This window comes from Centropristis striata, chromosome 14, assembly GCF_030273125.1.
Source record: "Centropristis striata isolate RG_2023a ecotype Rhode Island chromosome 14, C.striata_1.0, whole genome shotgun sequence".
Lineage (NCBI taxonomy): Eukaryota > Metazoa > Chordata > Actinopteri > Perciformes > Serranidae > Centropristis > Centropristis striata.
Window position 1 is genome coordinate 29,327,514 of NC_081530.1, and position 21,826 is coordinate 29,349,339.

General features: G+C 40.9%; 1 protein-coding gene across 1 annotated transcript in view; it reads left to right on the forward strand.

Moving 5' to 3' along the window:
- The window catches only part of rapgef5a (Rap guanine nucleotide exchange factor (GEF) 5a), a 54,530-nt gene that overhangs the window by 14,603 nt on the left and 18,101 nt on the right, over nucleotides 1-21,826 (forward strand). The window contains exons 5-11 of the mRNA XM_059349187.1: nucleotides 132-309; nucleotides 8,523-8,604; nucleotides 8,716-8,764; nucleotides 8,921-8,994; nucleotides 12,358-12,543; nucleotides 20,281-20,426; nucleotides 21,440-21,540. Coding sequence (XP_059205170.1) covers nucleotides 132-309; nucleotides 8,523-8,604; nucleotides 8,716-8,764; nucleotides 8,921-8,994; nucleotides 12,358-12,543; nucleotides 20,281-20,426; nucleotides 21,440-21,540 — 816 coding nt within the window. The remainder of the gene's footprint in view (nucleotides 1-131; nucleotides 310-8,522; nucleotides 8,605-8,715; nucleotides 8,765-8,920; nucleotides 8,995-12,357; nucleotides 12,544-20,280; nucleotides 20,427-21,439; nucleotides 21,541-21,826) is intronic.

Below are 21,826 nucleotides of genomic sequence, written 5' to 3' on the forward strand. Positions count from 1 at the left end.
TTTTATTCTTCACACACCTGATGACTGCCAAGTTTAAAGTACGCATACATTATCACTGCGAAAATAATAATGGTAAGGAGGAGAGGACGCTGCTTCTTCTCACATTTTTTTTCTGTCTGTTCTTCCCTCAGTGGACCAGCGGGTGGTGTTTTCAGATTCAAACTCTTACTACCAGTTCAGCTTTGAAGAGTGTGACTCCGCCTCCTGTGAATTTCGCTCAAATGAGGGGGAGTGGCCAGAAGCGGTTAGGCTCCTCCTACAACTTGCCCCATATGTCCAGTTTCGCTCTGGAGGTGGGGCCAACAGCCCGTAAGTATTCATTAAAGATTGATTGCAAGTTATGCTACGATGGATGGATGGATGATAGGATAGAGTTAACTTTTCTTTGTAAAACTGGCTTGTTCGGTGCACTTGAGTTTAGGGCTGAATGATTTGGGAAAAAAATATCTTATTGTGGTTATTTTGATATTGCAATTGCGTTATGATCCATGATTTTAGCGTGAGTGATCATTTTTACATAATTTTTCTCATTTTTATTGAAAAATGTTAAAATGATGATGGGATTTTTCCGCGAGGATTGGTAGCAAACAAAATTTTTTTGTAGAACTCTGCAGCACCACAATACTTGATTGAGTAAGGTATTTTTTGTCACAAATTTTTAGCTTTAACAAATATTGTGATTTTGGATATCGCACTAGTCCATGTTTATTGTGTCAACAAAGAAAAAAACTGTGCAAATTCAGTTAACACTTAACTTGGATTTTGGGAAGATTGTCACATATTAAATATTTAATATTTTTTGGTTTATATGGTTACTCCAGTTTCAACATAAAGGTGTCAGCTCTAATGGATGAACATACAGATGGATATTATTTGTCATATTCATCTGTTGTATTGATAAGTTAGTGGTTTCCGCTGTTGCCACTGGGTTGCTGTCATTAGAGCGAACGTGTAAAACTTTTGCAGAATGTTGAGCGTAGTTAATGCTGAGTGTGGCTCAGTTGTAATGTGCTGGATGAGCTCCACTGACCTGAAGTGGATGCTCATTTGCTCTGGTAAAATATCAAAGTGGTAGTGACAGTGTTCCCGTTTAGATTTATGATTGAGGTCATTTGTCTGTCTGATGATTTACCACAAAAAGTTACAAGTCACTGTGTTTGATTTGGTGTGGACGTGCTCACTTGCAAGTGCATTACTGTTTTGCAACATAAGATACACTCACACTCTCTCTCACACACACACACACACACACACACACACATGATTCCTCAAATCCCAGCTAGAAACCTAATCTCTATTCAGTGTTGTGTTTTAAGTCCTCAATCTGCTTATGTGAGAGACACATTGAAGTGCAGGCGCCCACACCTCCACATCCATATAAGAAATGCACACTTATGCACAGGATGGGCTCTGACACACACACACACACACACACACACATGCAGAGTAGTGTCAGCCAGAGTTCCCTTGCTTTCCTGCTCCTGTGTGTGGGATTCCTGCTGAGGCTGCTACTGAACTCAATCTGTCACTCAGAGAAAGAGAGAGAGAGAGTGAGATGGGTAACGTGAAGAAAAAAAATCAGTATATATGGAGAGCGAGCGAACAAGAGCACACGTCAACACATTCATCTGTGTGTCAACTTCAAAGGGTGTATTTGCAGACACCAGGGAGAGAGCACGACAGCGAGGGGAATTGAATGCCATACTTACTAATATAAATCTCATGTTACATACTGTATGTACATCTTTGTTACTTTCTATACATTATAGTGGATTATTATATTATTATTTAAAAATCCAATTTTAACATGGTTCTGGACCATTTTATTTGAGAAAATGTTTTTTCCTGATGGCTGAATCTACCTGCAGTCTTCTGGTGGGACTGCATGTATTTATGATGTGGTGATGTATTGTCACTCATTTGAAGGGATTTAAAAGATATTTTGTAGGTTTTTGCTTAAACCTACATCTGAAAATGTGCTGTTGTTTCATTTTCACCGATTAGACATCAATGAGATTATGCATTCAACATGCTCACTCTGTCTGTCACTATGACCCTGCTGCTGTCTGTGTCTCTTTCTAACTGGCGCACCATTTCTCTGCAGGCATCCTCTCTCTCTCCCTCCGTCTCACACCTCCCTCCCTCGCTGTCTCTTGCTCTCTTGTTGGTGTAAAGGAGAATAGTTGCAACTGTGAGGGGGGAAAAACACCTGATATAACTCAGCTGGCTCCTTCCAAAAGACTTGATGATGCATTAATCCATTGGTTAATGCTGATTCTGGATTTTGTTATTGAAATAGTAAAAAGGAGGTAGTATTACCAGAGGGCTAATAAAATGCAGTCGTTTAAATAAAATCCTTGGCAATGTGCTCCGTCTGAACCTGCCCAAGCATAAAAATGTGTGTTAAACCACCTGCTAAAGCCCTGTTCAACGCCGCTTCTGGCTTCTGGATTTCATTGAGTTGCTTGGTCAATAATGAAATGAGATATCAAATGGAAATAATTTAAATCAGCATTTTAAAATATGTCAGATATGGGGCCCTATTTAAACGATCTATAGTGCATGGTTAAAAATGTATGGTTTAAGTGTATTAGGGGGAGAATCCAACTCCAATGTTGGCTATTTTAACGGTGCATAATCTGGGTGCGGAGTAAGACATATTAAGGAATATTAAGTAGTCGCTTAATACATTTGGAAGTGTGTTATGGGCACTATAGGAATTAAACCAATCAGAGTGTCATCTCTCATTCCCTTTAAAAAGGTGAACCTGCACCCAATAAAATGTTATTTAAATGTCAGATTCAACAAATTGAAAAAGCAAGCAAGCCCTCTTCCCTCTGTCACACCAACAACTCTATTTGACTCCATATGGGCAAATGCACCGATAGGCTATTTAACTGAGGAGGAGGAGCGCTGCTGTGTGTCCCTGTGTATGTAACAAGCAGCATGCATGCTTGTTGTGAACCCGCCTCTGTAGGCCTTTTAAATAGCAGGAAAATACATAAACTTTAGACCAGATTTTTGTTGGTTGATGGCGCAGTCGATTCCTGCTGCTTCTATAAAACAGCGCATCTACAATATACCTGAACACATCTCATTTTAAGACCAACACTCCCTTGGGTGCACAGATGAGCGCAAGTACATTTGCTATTTACACAGCGAGTAATGAGAGTTGCACTGTCTTGTGCACCACTTTGCACTGGTTGCAAGATAGTGCCCATGGTTTATATTTCAAGTGAGAGCACTTCTTCTCTTACAAAGTCTTTATCCAGAAGCCACAAATATCCGATTGGAACAGGTTCGTTATCATGAGCTTATCAAAAAGCATCAAATTTCGAAATAGAGAAACACACTATTTCTGAAGGTGCTGCAGCAGGATTTGAAGTGCAGCCGTGTGTAACTGATGCTCATGCTCCTCATAAATTATGGCTCCCAATCTTTCGCTGTAGAGTAATCTAATGAGGCAAGCATTAAATTGATGCTGATAACTTAATACTTGATAAGGCAAAATTAGCTGACTGTTAGGCCTCCTGCTACTGATTTCTACTTTAGCGAAGTGGAAGAACAACATGCTACTAATTAAATAGGTTATCTGCTCTGCATCATGTGTAGAAGATGTTTATATGTGTGTGTCATTATTCATTTTGTGTCAACACTGCCAGTGTGTCTCGGCAGATCGCTGTGTCTGAACAATAGTATTTTCTACCAGCCACAATGTGCTCACTAAAGTCGATTAGATTGTACACTGCAATGCTTGCTAGAAATTAAAATTCTTTTGTGGAATAAAACAACAAGAATCTCATCGTCCACTAAATCTTAAAAGTTTACTATACAATACAAAAAAACCTTCATATCTCTCTCTCTCTCTCCATCTCTCTCCATCTGAATTCAGTTCCATTTCAATTTAATGAGCTTTATTGGCAAGAAAGTCTCGTTCTCTCTCTTCCTCTGTGGCTCACATTACAGTAAGGGCAAAACCTGCATATATAGTGCTTTTTAGAAGAGCTGTGTAAGGGAAGAGCATTAAAGTTTAAATGGAGCGACGCCTGCGAGCTAGTTCAGGCAGGCAACTCGAGCTGTGCTGCCATACACATGACATGCCCCTTCCTCATACATCCTCCACTAAAACACACCCTCTATCCAATCTGGCGCTCTATTTAAGATGAGAGTAATCCTCGCTCTCCTCTGCCTGCCTATGCTGCTGCTACATCTGTACTGCCGCTTGCTTTCTCAGTCCCACCACCACCCCAGCATCCACCTGTAGGCTCCGACTGGGGGATTTATTGCATCACTCCTCAATACCTCATGTAACTGCTGAGGAGTGATTTAGTCGGAGCCTAGACGCCAAATCTAAGCTATGTTTATTGTCCAATAAACACATTTTGTATCACGTGAGTTGTCTGACTGAACTATGAAAAGATGTCCTGCACACCGCCCCAGCAGCAAAAGTCACCGCTTGTTCATTTAATGTTTAGTGTTTGAGTTTATATTGTCAGAGCGTGAACTGATCACTGAGAAGTTAATATTTAGATATGAACACTAGTTTGTTTTGTGCACTGATTTCAGTCCTTCCTGTACAGTATATCAGTTGCATACAACTTCCGTAGAGACACAAAACACAGGGTGGGACACAGTAACATGAACACCTGCACAGTATAATACAGTCCAATACAATAGCTGTTCACCGAATACATTTAAGGCTGTAATTTCAGATAATGTTTGGAACATGTAATATCGTGACACCCTGTAAACGAACAATACCTAACTTAATATTAGATTTTTTTTTACACTGTTTCTTTATAAAGGCCAATAAAGCAAAATGTCTTGTACCTGACAAGTTTCGACTACCTTGCCTCTGTAGGCCTAATGAACCTCTTCAATATAAATGTTAGATATTTCTGTAAAATATTATTCAACACAAAGTGACACATACAAGTAACAGGAAGTATGAGTGACTGTATTCTTTTACAGTTTAAATTGGTGGTATTCTGAAAACATTGAGTACATGCATTTCTTGAGTAGATTACTTGAAGGGGTTACTTTTTTTCTTTTGACAAGGAGGTTAGGTTTTTATGTGTATATTGTGTCAAAGAAGAACCCATTAAGGTCTGTAGCAGATCAGATTATTTTTCACTCTTGTTAACATTGTGAGATAGGGCATGACCTTGGTAGAGGTCTGGGCCTTCTAGTTTGTTTTTGTTTTAATTGCACTTAAATTTATGAGGCAAATACTTCCCATAAATAAATTTTTTTAAAAGTGCACCGATTCATGTTACATCATTTCATTTTCATGATGATTTTTAACTTAATTTGACTTTAAATACATTTATTGTGCATATATTCAGTAAGCTGTACTGGAATGTGTTTTAAAACTAACCCTCCCAACACCGATCATTCATTAACAAAGGGGTTGCCAGTTTCCTGCCTGTGTTCTCTGCATATCATTATACAGGAAGTTCAGAATCGCCAGCAGCTAAAATATGATACCTTAGCTTGGGAGGAGAAAACACACTTGGTTGCCTCGCATGGTACTCCGGTCCAAAAAGGGCAAAAAGCCAAGCCGACTCGACAGGATGCTGGAGAAAGATTTTGGCTAGAGAGGAGGGCAACCAAACAGTCACTGGTTTTAAAAAGAGATTACACTCTCCTCCTCCACAAATCACACCATCTGCATTGTGCTACCAGCTTTTAATTCTGCGTTGGTAGCATTCAGATCACAACCACATGTGCATATGCAGTAGGTAGATCAAAGTAGGCACTTATTTCTCTCCCTTAAGGAATGTGTTTTAAAAATAGGTTGACGTATTGTGCATAATAGGAATTGCTAAGCTTTAAATTGGGATCTGTTCTGGTAAATCACAGAACATGACTACAACTTACGGCATGCGCCTTTGACGTGGAATGAAAAGGGAGCCGTTGCAAGCACCAATCCTGTTAATCCCCTATCAATACTGTTCTGTGCTGCTTAATGATTGGTGACACACCTCCCACTGTGCCTCTCCTCCAGCTCTGGTACATCCAGGCTCCATGGTGAGTCATCAAATTAGCAAATGAACGCCAGCTAAAAAAAAAAGTTAATGACCCTGATGAGAATAAATTTAGCATGATGAGTTGGAATAGACTTTGTACATCTCATGATCCAGTCATGAACAAGAAAAGATAAAAATTTGCAGCATTTTTTTATTCGTATTTATAATTTTCTCTCGTTCATCCGGCTCTTTGAGATGTTTGAGCACCAGCTATCTTATGTTAAAGGAGAGTGGACAGAAGTCATTTTTTGACGACAGATACTGAAATAAGCCAGAGCAGCAAACATCTTTTATTGCGTCAGTGAAAATATGGTATTTTCACGCCCCTTTAAGGCATCTGTTTGTCTACCTGCTTCTGTTTCTCTCTGTCTGTGTCACAGCCGATAGCAGAAGTGTCAGGCTGTGGGCTACATGTTATCACCATCTCCCCCGCTCCTGCATCTATCATTCCTTTATCAGATTACAGCGTACACACACACACACACACACACACACACACACACACACACACACACAAACACAGTCACACAGTGCTTCATCTTCTTTCCTTCACAACTATTACTCGTGGCACTGGGATCTGTTGATAAAATCCAAATTGTATGCAAATTGGTCTGTGTGAATGTGTGTGTGTGTGTCTTGTGCGGGGGTGAGGCAGTGTGTGGGAGACCAATCCAAACAGTGGTTTTGTAAGAGAACATATTAGATGAGGGGCCCTCGGGTGCAGTCTGCCACTGTTGAAGACAAACTCTACAACCTTGTATTATTACTATGGGAATAACTCTGAGTTTACCCCTAAACAACCACCTGTTTATATAGCACACACACCTCTGTCAAGCCCTGCTGGGACAATATCCTTACTGTCAAACACACGCACACACACATACACAGACACACACACACACACAGACACACACACACACACACACACACACACACACACACACACACACACACAAATACAAACGAGGACATACACTAATGTATTCACAGATGCACTCAGGCTTGAAAAAAAATCCTCCACACAAGTTCCACATCTATATGCATTCTGAACACATGTACACACAGCCGCAGCATTGCCACACATGCACATAGCCTCACTAACATCAATAGAAGGGTGTGTCTGGGAGCTATTTTAAATGAAACCACATGAAAGAGAGATGGGGGGTGGAGAGAGAGATGCTCCATACAAAGACATGTGCACAGTGAAGAACTAGAAAGACAGATGGGAGGGAAAATAAAACAGGCAGATACCACTCTGCAGGATAGAAAATATTCACACAGAAAATATACTCATCTGCTGTTTGTTTATCATGTTTGGAGCTGCAGTATATTTCAACTAATTGTTTAGTCAGTAAGTGGCCGTCACTATTTCACGAAACACAAAGTGATGTCTTTAAATAGCTTGTGTGGTCCGATTTAATGTCCGTAAAACAAAAATATTCAGTTATACATTGACCAAAAACAGCAAATCTTCACATTTTGAGAAGTTGCCATGAATATACTTGATAGATGATAAACAGTAAGTTTAAGTCTAATTATGTTTCTTAATCATAAAGGAATACTTCACGCCCATTTGTATATAAATGACTCAGCCCATGCTACCTTGAATTCTTAAAGAAAACTCCAAAAGCTGAGAGAATCCTTGATGAATTGAAGTAGAGGCATGCCAGAAACAAAAAATAAAAGTGTTTTCTTCATGAATTTAAGGTAACAGACAGAGAGACAGACAACAGAGATGTGGCTTCTATCCAGTTGAATCAATTTGAATACAGACAAAGACCTTGATTGGGCTTTTCTATTTTCTCTGTACTCCTCCGTTACTGCAGTGTTTACATTACATACACCACTAGCTGCATGCTAACGTCAGGGAATCTCATGTTGTTGTTAATTTCTCCTCAATTTTGGTTCCTATTCTTGCTGGAACATGTTTCATTTTGTCGTTTTGGGCTTTGAAGCTTTTATTGGTTATTTTTATCTGTAGATAATGCTTTTATAACATTACAGTCATTCCACCGGTTGTGATGATGGTACAGAGACCAGAACACCCCAAAACGCTGACCATTCAGAGCTAACAGAGCTTTTTCAGCAGGGGGGCTTAAAGAGACAGGCACTAACAGATGATCAATGCAGGTTTTCTAGCACAAATAGTATGACAAAAAATAATAAGTATGAATATTTTGAACATGAAAGAATGTATGTTCTTGTATGAACCCAAAAGAAAAGTATGAACCTAAAAATGAGCATGACATAGCCCCTTTTAGGGTCCACAGGTAAAATAATCCAGCTGAGAAGTGGATGTGTTTGCAGGCTGTAGTTCTTTTCTGGTTTTACCAGGGGGCAGCGTGGAGCGGACCAAAGTCCTGCAGGAAACTTATTTCTCTGGAGAATGTTTGATCAGAATAATGCAATGTCAGTTTTAAGTAAAGCTTTGTGTGTGTGCGTGTGTGTGTGTGTGTATGTGGTGTGTGTGGTGTGTGTGTGTGTCCATCCAAGGTCAGAGGAGGACTCTGAAGGCAACAGGGACATCTGCAGTGAGATTCTCCAGATGAAAGCTCTTGAGAGGCTCACTTCTACGGTCAGTGTGTACATGTGTGTCTGAAGATTGGTAAAAACAGTCTCACATTGCTGCGTCATTGCTGTGTGTTTTAGTTGATCATTTATCATTTTTATATGTTTTCCCCAACAGGTACAAAGTGAGTTGGCGGCTGCTCTTGCCCGAAAGACTCGTAAAGCTTGTAAGTATACATTTAGTCTGTTTGTGCTTTCTTGAGAAGTTCTCCAGTGTGTTTTTTTTCTTTCATCATGAGAAGATTGCGTGACAAAGATAATGTCATGTAATGAGTGTGAAGATCTGTCATGAATAACTTGATCCTGCTTGTGGTTGTTTGCAGTATCAGAGCAGGACTCTGAGGCAACGGAGACGAGCCAACAGGAGCCTCGCACACCAAGCGAGGAGAGCAGCCCGGTAACACACACACACACACACACACACACACACACACACACACACAGAAATACACTTCTGCTTATGCCAAACAATGTCCCTATCATGCTTTTTTTTCAATGAGGCTTGGAAATATTCCTGATATATCTGCACTGGGAAAATAAAGTATTAAATAAAGTTCGGTATGATGTCAGTGGAGATAGTAATAGTAATGTAGTAATGTTTGGAATTGTAACGGCATGAAGATTTGGACAACCTTCCCTCATACGCAGCCCGTCGTTGCTGTCGTTGTGAATATAATTATCTGACAAATCGTCATATTAGTTCATGCTGCTCCACAGTTTACTTGCAGCTTTTTATGGGGCTCAGTGAAGCTTTTTGACAGCCGTTGCTTCCAGATCGCTGTAAACACAAAGGACTGGAAATGGACAAAGCTCAATATGACCAATACAGGCCAATGAAAATCGTAACAGCTGGGGAGATCGATAATAACAGATCATAATTGGCTTGTTCTGACTACCATGCCCTCTTTAAAAGGTCACAGAATGCAAGTTGTGTGTGCCTCCATGAGGCGGCTGAACATACGAAACGGGGTCAGAACAGAGTGCAGAGGAAGGCCTGTTTGCTTTCAGGTCCCATCTCTGTACAGTGGAAGCCTCTTTTCTCCATCAATTATTCTTTTCCTCTATCAATTATTCATTCTCAGATTACACCAGAGATGAGGAGAGAGGAGAACAGGAAAAAGAGAATATTTTAAACACAATTACACAGTACAATAAATCAGTGGTTCCCATGTTTTTGGTCTGTGACTCCTTGACACAAAGAAATGGTTACGACCCCCTCGTTAAAGGCTGAACTCCTGACTTCATGAGTGCAACTGAAGAGTGATTTTTACAGTATTTTATTGATTTTTAGAGGCCTGACTGTCTGTTTTTCTTAGGAGAGAAGTCGAAAAAGATAAGCTTAAATGCCCAATATGTCATGTTCTTCTTTCAATCAAAACAATAGCGAGGATAGTTTTTTGACATTGTATAATTAGGGAGTCGTTGCCTTCACAATCATTGCTTCCATTGCAGTCAGCTTCTCCTGCTCAGGGTTCCTTTAGTGTTCACTGTTCAGAAGGTTTTTTTACCCGGAGCCCAATTATCTGCAGACGTCTCCTCTGAAGTGTTTCTCTGATGCTGTTCAGTGGACAAAGGACGTCCTGGGGAGCTCTGAGCCAACATTTGTTCAACTTGTTTCTCTGATAGATCCAGACGTCCAATGACTAAAATTCTTCATCTGATTAAAATATATAGTTAAAAACAACCAAGATATAAGACATATATTGTAGAAATCTGGCTTTAAAACTTTTTGTAGAAAAAAACAACTGTATTGTGAATACATCAGGGGTCTGTTCCATAAAGTGAGTATACCAAGTAAACTAGGCTTATTTTGGTAAGTCGGACTCATATTCCGGTGATTTGGTTACATAAGCTAAATTCAACATAGTTCAAGCTCTGTTACTATGACTTATTTGACTTTGCTTTATGAAACTGGATCAACTGTAAACGAGTCAGAATAACTGAAATTTGTCTGGCTTATTTGGTAAAGCTGGCCTCTTGTTTTATTTGATTAGCTGAAAATTAGAGAATATTTTAACTTCTATGCATGTTTAAAAACCCACTAGAAAAATGTGATCGCTGTGCAAGTGAGGAGTGAAAATAACTGTTTTGCCGGTAACAATGTGATAAGGGCTTTAGACTGTCTTGTTCCCTCTTCATTTCTCACTCTCTCACACAAACTGCTTACTAATTTACTGAATGTGATTTAAGTCCTGTCAATGACAAATTATTTCTATCTCAATTGCCAACAAACATAGGCCTTTATATACATTTACAAGCGAATTTCACCCCCCCCCCATAGATCTGGCGTATAAAAATGGCAGAAACTTTGGTTTCGGTGGACATGGTCCTTAAGATTCATCCTTCAGTCCTTTTGAGGGAGATTGCAGTGGTAACATGAGTATTAGTTTAGTTTATTTTGACATAATGAGAAGGAGGACAATAAACCACACACTACTGCTTACGTTTCATTTATCCTTCAGCCTACTGAAAGTTTTAACTTGGCATAGATCTCAAACACAAGAGACCAAAATAAAAGGATACATTGGGAGAGAAAAAGGAGATAGACAGAGACAGCCACACAATGAGAACACACACGGACACAGACAGGTTTATCTCGGTGTGTTCTATGTCCAGGACAGGAAGTTGAAAACAGGTTAACAGGAAGCAGCAAGGGACAGGGGGCTGTGGCTCTGATATAATGTGTGTGTGTGTGTGTGTGTGTGTGTGTGGTGCATGTACGAGGTTATTCTTACAGATAAGAGTCGTCACTGAGGGGAGTTTTCCTTGTAAACAAAATGAAGCGTGGGAGTATGCTGTCATGCTGTGTGTGTGTGTGTGTGTGTGCGTGCGTGTGTGTGTGTGAATGTGTGTGTGTGTGTGTGTGTGTGTGTGTTATCCTCAGCTTGATTATGCCACCGTGGGATAGTTGAGCTCACAGGAAGGGTTAACCAACTCCGAGCCAAATGAAATACCCCTCTCTTTCCCTTTTCTAAGGAAAATAAACAGACCAGGCTGCCCGCCACTGATGATAACCATCATACTAGCGGCACCTTAGGGAGCACACACACACACACACACACACACAGACACACACACACACTGTCATGATTTCTGCCATCAGGACTATCCGAGGACAAAGCCATTAGTTTATCCAGTGTCCTGCAGCTCATTTAATGAAATCTATTTTCTGTCTCTTTCTTTTTATGTCTTCAGGTGTTCGTGTCGGCTGCTTTGTGTTTCTCGTTCCCCCCCCCTTTTTTAAATCACCTTTACACACTTTCTATCTACTATCTCAGGTTGGACTGCCAGGGCAGTTAACACATTTCTCAAATCCCAAATACAGAGGGGAGGAGACAAGACAGACACCAGACACACACCCCTCCAGCACACACTCTTCCCACACAGACACACTCCCGCCCACTTATACTACTAATCACACACACTCACTCTTTCTCCGCCAGATCCTCTGACACAGAGCAGTCAGACTGAGACAAAGAAAGAGGTGCAACAGATGAATAGAATTACAGTGTAATAGTTAGGGAGAATAGGAGACAGACCCAGGATTACCATTTCATCTCATTTTCCTCACATGAACATAAAGGGGAAACTGAAAACTTCTCATTGAATGTTTCTGGATTATACCCAAACTTCTCTCTCTCTCCTGTGGACATAAACACTGAACTGCCTTGACCTGCATCCCTCAAACACTTTTTGACTTGTTTCCACCATGTCTTGGGACTGCGGGTTGAGATATGTGTTCATGCCACCTGTGTTGCAGCTGGGTGGGGTGTGTGCGCTGCGTGATGGCGGTGGCAGTGGCGGCGGCGGTGGAGGAATGGGGAACGTGTGCGGCCGTGAGGAGCTGACCAGTCGGCTGGGGCTGGAGGCCGTTCAGCGGCTGGCCAAGGACGGCTGTCGGCTGCTGCAGAATCACAACTACCGACTGCCCGACAGGAACCAGGCGGTGAGTTGAGAGTGCTTTAATGGCATTAATATTGTACAATATTCCTCAAGGGACTGATGTTGTTCTGTGAACTCTTTGGTCCCCCACCATGTAATCTGCAGAGCGAATTGTGGCTATGTGGTTAGTATGAGTGGAGAGTAATGGACGTCACGATGTGGTATATGTTATCATTATTGTCGTCACATTTAAGCACACACTTCAGATCTGAGTTACTCATGGATTCAGGGGCAGGGATTGTGTGAGTAAATCCTTATCAGGACCGTCCCGACTTGTATTTTCTGTCAATTGAAAGGACAGACACCAATGTATACACATTTACACCATACCTGCTCACTTTTATACATCATCTGAGTACATGAGGACACGACTTTTCACTGACATGCACCTACACACACACATACACACACATAAACTCAAGTTATCATTGGATATTCACACACAGAACCTCAGCTTCATTCATATCACTTTAGATTAAATAACCACCGTCTCTCTAGCTTGTCTAATGTGGGCGTTAATAATGGCTTAGTGCAATGTGATCTCATACCCTTTTCACAGTTTGGAATGTACTGTGCGTGTGTCTGTGTTAACTTGTGTGTGCGCGAGTTTGCTGTCTATAATCATGTGTGGGAGCTTATGTGTGTGTGTGGACATGTACCACTGGTGCTGTGGCAGGCTGAGTCAGTGTGTGCACATAATGAGTGGGGTGTCAGAGAAGCGCTGTACTGTATAATCCTGCTCTACAGTGCACCTGAGGGCAGGAAACCAAGCGAGTGCAGTCTGATTTCACCCTACATCACGATGCGTGTGTTTGTGAAATCTAGTACCACATATCTCTTCAGCTTGGTGAGTTTGACTGAAGCCCAGCCTTGGGGATTTTCCAGAGTGCATATGGTTTCTTAATTTCTTATATACCAAAGTAGAGGCATATTATTTGTTATAGGAGCAGTGCTGCTGTGTGACACTACAGATAAATATTTATATGGTCCTGTTTTAGTAGGAACGTAGAGAGGGTTCATCTAGACTTCAAATACTGAACCTTTTCATTTTTAAAAGTTTATTTCCTATTTTAATGGTTTCCTTTTAAGACAAGAAGGGAATTTGGCACAATTGCATTCAAAGCCAATGCAACAAGGCACATATTCATCACATATTCATCACATATTCATCAAGGATATCTTATGATGCTATGTCAAAAGTCTCTCATTGTTGAGATTCTTCTGCATAGCATAGCCCTAAACAAACCAAACTCCATTCAGGAAGCATCAATGCAGACTTTTTACACATTGGGATCATGATATAGTTACTTTGGCATGCTTTTGATGCGTTTACTGCAATTAAATCACAGAAAAATCTGTTTATTTTGTTTTCTTACTGCTGTCGTAGTGCCATAGTGGCACCAGACCAGACGCAGTTTGTGAAGAAGGCAATAACATTTGCTGAACTGTGCACGCCGGACTCCGGGTGATGGTATGGTTTCAATATGGCCAACATATGTGGGACTTCCACAGAGGCACAAAGCAGCAATTGTGGTTATTTCAGCCCTGGTTGATAGTGGAAAGAAATGGCTGCGTTGTTTACACCAGGGCTTCTTGTGCAAGTAACATAAATAAACACAAGTGTAATCCTGCGGTCAAAATTGCGCATCATGTTGCATCAGCAGCACTTTTACAGAAGATGCCTGTACTTACAATAAAAGTCTAAAAGGAAATAATTTCTGCAGATTTATGGGCACTTAATCTTCTCAGAAGCACATGTTGACCTATAATCATAAATGTGTGCCTATGATACTTTTCAGTAATGCACCACAATGTAAGAGGATGTGTAACAGGTGTCATGATCATTTCAGGCAGCTCATTGTCGTACTCAGGCTGCGAAATGTGGCAGAAACCAAAACTAATCAACTTGCATGATTCACCATAAAAACCACTCTCCTTTTACTGGGTTGTCATGGTGATTTCCTTTTTTTCTTTTTAGTTTTCTTTTTTCCATGACAGACAAGCTCTGACAAACCAGTGTGGGCTGTTTCCATAGTGATATAGCCCATGTGTCGGTACAGTGCATTGGGTGCATCTCTGCCTTCTAGTCACTTTAGACTTGAATTCACTTTCATTTGATTCATCAGCCATCAGAGTTTATTGGAGGTCAGCCTGCACAAGGGATTTTACACAGCATGACACAAACACACAGACACACATGCTTTCTGGTAGCTTGTACCACTTTCTAATAGTTGTGATATTGCACTATATATGTGTGTGTTGAGTGATGCTGACTGAAAAGGATTGTGTTTTCATATTCTTATCCGTTATTTCCAGGAATCAGGCCCGGAGCTATCATAACAGAGATATGGCTTGGTCACTAAAAGCACACGCACATGCACATGCACATGCACATGCGCACACACACACACACACACACACACACACAGGAACACACAGGAACACAAAGGGAACAGAGAGTGCTTCCTTTAGGCTTTCCGTGAGGCCCACCTTTCCTCTGCACAATACGTCATAGTGTGTGTGTCACAGAGAGAGAGATGTGTATGCAGTTTGTGACCCATGAGGGGCACAGCAAGTGCATGTCCTCTGGTCTCTAGTTTCTCTTCCCAAATCTCGACCCTCTGGAGCGTAAATTCTGACCATTCAAAGACAGAAACAGACAGAGAGGGGAATTTGGCCTGAGTGTGGAGGGGAGAGGAAACAGAAAGAGTTTTCAGGAGTGTAAAAAGGTGACAGCAAGAAGGGAAGGGTGGAGATGAGGTGGAAGCACAGATGGTTGAATTGAAGGAAGGGATGGGAAGACATGGAAGGAAAGAGATGGACACACTTGTTAGCTGAGAACAAGCCACTTCACAGAAGCAGTTATGGAGGTTTGTGCATACCTGGCATGATGGTTCCAGTTGGATTTTGATAATGTATCAAGGCAGTTACTTCTCAAGTATCAAGATTGAGCCAAGGGTTAAATACATCAAGATAATCTAAACCTGTACATAAGCTACATAAGAAGTACTTTAAACAGTGCAAAAAAAAAAATTAAGACAGAAAAGAAACCACTAACAGGAACAACAAAAAACGTGTAAGTTAGTCACCCAATATGTAACAATTATGTCCACAGATAAATGTCATAACCTCCAACATATGACAGTTTTACACCATTATAGGTGTGTATTACATATATGCCAATTTAATGTATTTGTTTTATCTTTGGGTATGAGACTGAAACTTATCAGTTATGTTGCAAGATTCCTTTTCTCGCAAAGACAATTAATTAACCTTCCAGCTGATAGATATTGGATAATACTCAGATTTATGAAACTTCATTCTGTCTCTTTCACGCTGCCTCCTGCATGTCTCACTTTTCCAAACACTCCTCCGTGTCTCTCACTTTCCTTCCCGGTCTAATGCCTTTCATCTTGCTTTCTTTTCTTGTTCTCTCTCTTTCTGTGTTGCATAACACTTGGTGACCCCTCCTCTCCGCAAGTGCCTTCTTTGTATGTTTTTCCTTTTCATAGCTTGCATTCTTTCTCAGGCTAAATTAATGTTGTTCTTGGAGCTGCTGTTTGCACTTAACTCTTTACAGATTGTTTGTGAGTGTGTGTGTGGATGCCTGTGTATGTGCACAAAGTTACATTTGCATGAGTGTGAATTTTGTAGGTTTGACTTTTGCTTTGCTGCATTTTCTGCAAGCCTTTTGATGTCAAGTTGTGCGTGCGTGTGTGTGTGTGCGTGCGTGTGTGTTATGATGCTGCCTTCCTCCATTCTTGGCTCCGAGTTGTTGTTCTTGGCATCTGTGTAAAGAGTGCAAGTGTGTTATCGGAAAGATCAACAGTTTGCTACTGTATCAGGAACACTGTACAACAATTTATTCTCCTTTGTTTTTATAGCAATTATACTGTAATTAGTTACATAATCTCATTTTTTCCCCCAGTATTTCTTGAACACTTCCTTTTTCAGATAAGTGATGTTGTAGAGAGACAGGAAAGGTCAGAAGACTGATAAAGAGGGGAGACTTGTGATCCTGCTTCATATTTGAACCCTGGATGAAGTGGTTTGATGGCATGTCCCCTTTAGACCACTTAGCCACAGAACTCTTGCTATCTTGACATCACATCCAGGCCTCTGGGTGCGGTCTGGGTGCCAGCCCAAATTGTAATTAATTGCATGCAGTGTCAGACCTTTTTACATCAGCTGCCACTGGCTTATCTGTTAGCCGTATGCATCTGTGTATTGCTAATTCATTTCAGCATGTTGCATTATAAAAATGGCAACAGGAGTGGGTTCAGTATGAGGACCTGGTAGTCTTTTGTTTACTGTTCATGACTCAGACAAGTATTTTGTTTTGAGTTATGTCTTAAGTTATGTTCTTTTATGTAACTTAAAAGAAGCTCCAGTTCTTTTATCAAAGTTGAAGACGACCTAAATAGAGTCCTGAACAACACCTCCAGTTGTTGTTTTTTCAACCAAAGTGCTCAGTCAAGATAAAGGCTCCGCTACAGGGAATCAAACCAGTGTAGTGGGCGAGTTCTTTTTAACCTTTGAACTACCTGAACGCCCCGACAGTGAATAATAATAAGCTGTCAGAATAAGTAAATAATATTCTGTACTGCGATTCAACTGTTGTATCATCACTTTCGTTTAGCTGTAATGTAAACATGGACAGTTGCAGTAACATAAGGGGTGTAATAAACTATCAATACACTTGAATATCAAAAACACTATAAATCTTTAAGAGTTAACATGCAAAGATTCGTAGCAGAAGGATTGCACAAACAGTTATTACTATGATATATTACATTACTATGATATTACATTACTATGATATTGGACGTTTCAGGGACTGTGATAAAGGCAAGTGCAGATCCAACTGTTATGATTGTGTTAAGAAGGTAAACTTTTTTTAAACTCAGATTTCATACATGCACTTATTTTTTATACAATGATAGTTTTCCTAAAATTTGATTTTAAAAAATCACAATATATTTCCTGTCATACCTCCTGTCATAATCCTGCTATATTGCAATATATTAAATGGTAACCTCTGTATCATGATGCATATCATAGCCAACACACAACCAAAGGTAACATGGACATAACAGTCAGAAATTTCCCTCAAAGGACTGCATGACATGTAACAACAGTATTTTATTTTAAAAAAGTGGATGAGCCCAAGTTATTTAGCACACTTTTACAACATAAAAATACATGTATTTATTCAGATGAAGGTTTTAGGAGAAACTAGGACACACACACAGCAGCATACCTGAGGGAGACGATTCGGTGACCTCAGTGCATTAAACATCTGTATCACAACATATGAGTCATCAGGGCATGTCCACACGCAGCACTTTGGGAAAATTGTTTTGTCGGACCCAAGTCAGACCTCACCTGCCGTCTCTCAAGATCAGACAGCTCCTTTCATCTGACGATCACAGAGATAGTGTGTGTGGTGTGTGTGTGTTTTTGCTTGTTCATGATGGCCTGACTATTGACGTGTTTTTGTGCATTACAGAAGTATCCGTGACTGCATCAGCAGTGCTCTGTGTGAGGGCTCCTTGATGTCTAAAATCACAGTTATTGATTACTGTACTGTTGGCACTGTGTATGAACCTTAGAACTTTGTTAAAACTTTAGCTGAATTCTGTTTCAAACAAACTATCTTAACTGTGAGGTTATGTAATTGTGGTATCTGGATATTGATAAATATGGCCAAACGCTACAGTGTGCAGCAGGGCTGTGCATCGGCAAGATTCTGGTGATATGATGCGTATCATGATATTGGTTGTGATATATGTTGATATATTGTGAGTTTTTAATCAAATTTTAGGAAAACTGTCACGAAAAACACACAACCATATACTAACTGTAAAAAAAGTCTAAGTGGGATCTGCATTTGCATTCATCACCGTTCCCTTAACATCCAACGTTATAGCACCATTTTTTGTGAATCTTTGCATTTTAACTATTAATTTAAGGTTGATATAGTGTTTTTGAGAGTCGACACAATAACATAATATTACGATACTCAAGTGTATCGATATTTCCTTATGCTCCTTGTGGACAGTCTTGCATAATGTTTGTGTGTGTGTGTGTGTGTGTGTGTGTGTGTGTGTGTACTAAAGGCAGAAACAGTGCAGACAGCCCTGCATAAAAAGCTCTCTGTGTCAGTTGTGATTGCTGCTCGACCCCTCTGGCTGCGACAGAGACTGCAGCGAGCAGCTGGAGGAGAGACGTTGCTTCTTTATCTCTCCTCCTGCTCCTGTCCTCTGCCTTTGATCTCCCTCTCCCTTCTCCTTTTTCTCTCCTCTCCTCGGGCTGTTTCTTATTGTGCTCCTTTGTCCATCTGGAGCTCTGTTCCAGTGTCACTGCAGGTGTGTGTGTGTGTGTGTCTGTGTGTGTGTATATGTGTGTGTGCCGGAGTCACAGATCAAGTTGCTGTTCAGTTTTGGAGCAGGAGATCATTTCAGGTGGCATCCTACACTTCTAGTTGTCCCCTTTGTTATTCATTACACAATAGCATTTCTTCTGAAGGCAGGAAATGCAATACTTCCCTGTGATGCTGCCAACAGAATCTGTGTCTGCATGTGTGGACTTGAGAGCGAATGTGTGTGCTGCGTTTGTTTGTGTAGGAGAAGTGTTTGATCTTAAAGGGATAGTTCAGAATTTTTAGGTGGTGTTGTTTGAGGTACTTATCCATAGTAAGTGTGTTACCTACACTAGATGGCAGTTGGCATGCCCCCAGTTTGGAAAAGCATTCAGGAGTACCATCATGGAAGCAAAGCAATGTAATGCTGTGGACAGAGGCAGCAGCAACATGTATTTTAGCCACCTAGAAAAGTTTAAGTCAGATCAGTTTAATATATTTAGACTATTTTTACTGCTTTACCATGCTATCAACAGAACCTTTCTGTGGAGAAATAAAGCTATTATTACAGCATTCTTCAAAGCCACCAGACTCTTTTGACAAAAACAGTAATTTATTTTGCAGAACACTGGACTTGCTGGTCTACTGCTGCCTCAGTCGGATAGTTTGTTTTTGGTATTCTGGTGTTTCAAAGGGTTAGCTCGGATTCACCAAAGTTGCAAAGTCAAACAATAACACAAACTAACTAACTGATTGGGGGAATGGTAAATCAGCAACTCCCGTGTTATACTGTAAGTAATACACTGGCCATGATTAATACAACCCTATAAAAAAATCTTAGCTATCCTTTTCAGTGAAAGGGTATGGATTCTTGAGCCAAAATATCAATATTTATTTGATACTATATATTGACTAATCTTTGTTTTTTCTAACACATTATATGAAAAACATTTTTCATTATGATCCCTTGAACTTTGTCAGTAAAAATTGTGCCCAGGTGGGATCTATTTTTGTGAGACATTTAACAGATGAAACTAGTCATTGTTCTCTGGTGGGAAAAACGTGTGCAAATTACCTCAAAGAAATCTCAGGCATTTCAGACATCATGTACACAGAAACAATACTTCTTGTAATTACAGTTAAATAGGCCTATAATATAAGTGGGTTTTCAGTGATCAGAGTCTGCTTTGTCTGGACACACTATGAGTAAACCAGTAATGTAGACGGATGCATCAAATTTAATTGCTTGTCGACGTTTAAAGTGTCTGCTGTAAAACATGTCCATGGTCTTCCCTCCCTGTAATCGCCTTCCAACAGTTTTGTCCTTGCCTCACTTTGTGACATGTGCCTCTCCCTCTCTCTTTTTCTTTTTTCTCCCAGGAGGCAGTGGGAAGGGTTTGTCTGAAGGAGAGAGGACGGGACGTATTGGTGTTGCGGAGAGTAACATCATCAGTGACGTCGCCATCGGACCGGCCCTCACCCACATCTTCAGGGGGCGGGTCCAGAGAGGAGGATTGCGACAAGAGGTCAGTCCCTCCTCCTACATAATTAGAGCCCTCTAAACCAACAGTAGCAACAAAAACATAATAATAGTACTCCTCCCTCTCGCTTTCAGCTTTTTACTTTGGGTTCTCAAGTTGCAACCACACACTCTTGCACATACATGCAAAATATCTGCAGTGCTGTCAACAGTGTGTGTGCATGTGCGTGTGTGTTTGTCTAAGATAATGTATGCTTTAGCTTCTGGCACAGATCAGGAAGAGGAGAATGGTTGTTTTGTTTTCAGCTGAAAGGGAAACAAAGATGACACCAAGACTGGTTTTCTACCTTCTGCAAATCAGTGTGTGTGTGTGTGTGTGTGTGCGCGTGCGTGTGTGTGTGTGTGCGTGTGTGTGTGTGTGTGTGTGTGTCTGTGTGTCTGTGTGTCTGTGTGTGTGTCAGTACAAGTACTTTTCCTCAAAGTAAATTTCTTCGTGCAGTGTTTGTGTTTTAAGGCCAGTTTGTGCCAAGACCTGAGGCACAATGCAGGGAGTGTCAGTGACAGGCAGGTTAAGTGGGTGTGTGTATGTCTGTGTGTATACAGTGCTCAGCATCTTCGGCAGCAATCAGTTCCCTTGACAGTGCTACTGTAGAAGCTGTCAGAGAGAGGGGTGTAATCTCTGGAGCTTAGTTTACAGGGGTGGACGGCAACGTAGTTTACCCCACAGAAGAGCACCCTTCCTGGGTATGCAAAGCTTAATGAAGGACAGATTCTCTGGAAGTGTCTAGATATGAGGATGACCACCGAGCTAGCTACACTTGCAGAGGCAGAGGAGGACATAGACGATGAAGATGAGGAGGACAATGACGAGGATAGCAATCATGATGAAGATTGTAGCAGTTCAAACATCTGTACATTTGATGTCCCCCATTTTCGCTACATTGATGACGACGATTTGGAGGAGAATATGGAGGAAGAGAGGGAGAGAGGATGGAGAGGTGAAAATGGTCATACTTGGCGCTCTAGTGAGGAAGTTTGTTGCGACTCTTCGTCTTACAGGTATGTGGTGGTGTCGGGGACGCCGCTCAAGATCTTGGAACATCTTCTAAGTGACCTGCGGTTGGATGACCAAAGAGGGGCGCCGGAGAGCAGGGAGAGCGGTAAGTCTGGCAACACACACGTGTGAACACACATGTTTCGTAAACACATTCGTGAGAAGGCATCCACACACACAATACAGCAGTATATCTATAAAAAGATAAAAAGGAATTAAACTAAACACAAGTAAGTGCATAAATTAGACAGGTTTTCATATTTATAAAGTAGTTGTGATGTTTGTCTCTGCCATTTGACCAAAGGTGCGTTTGAAACGAAAGCGACTCCCCACACTCATTCCAAGGAATTTCATTTTCAGTGACACACAAGTTACAACACAGCCCGGCATGG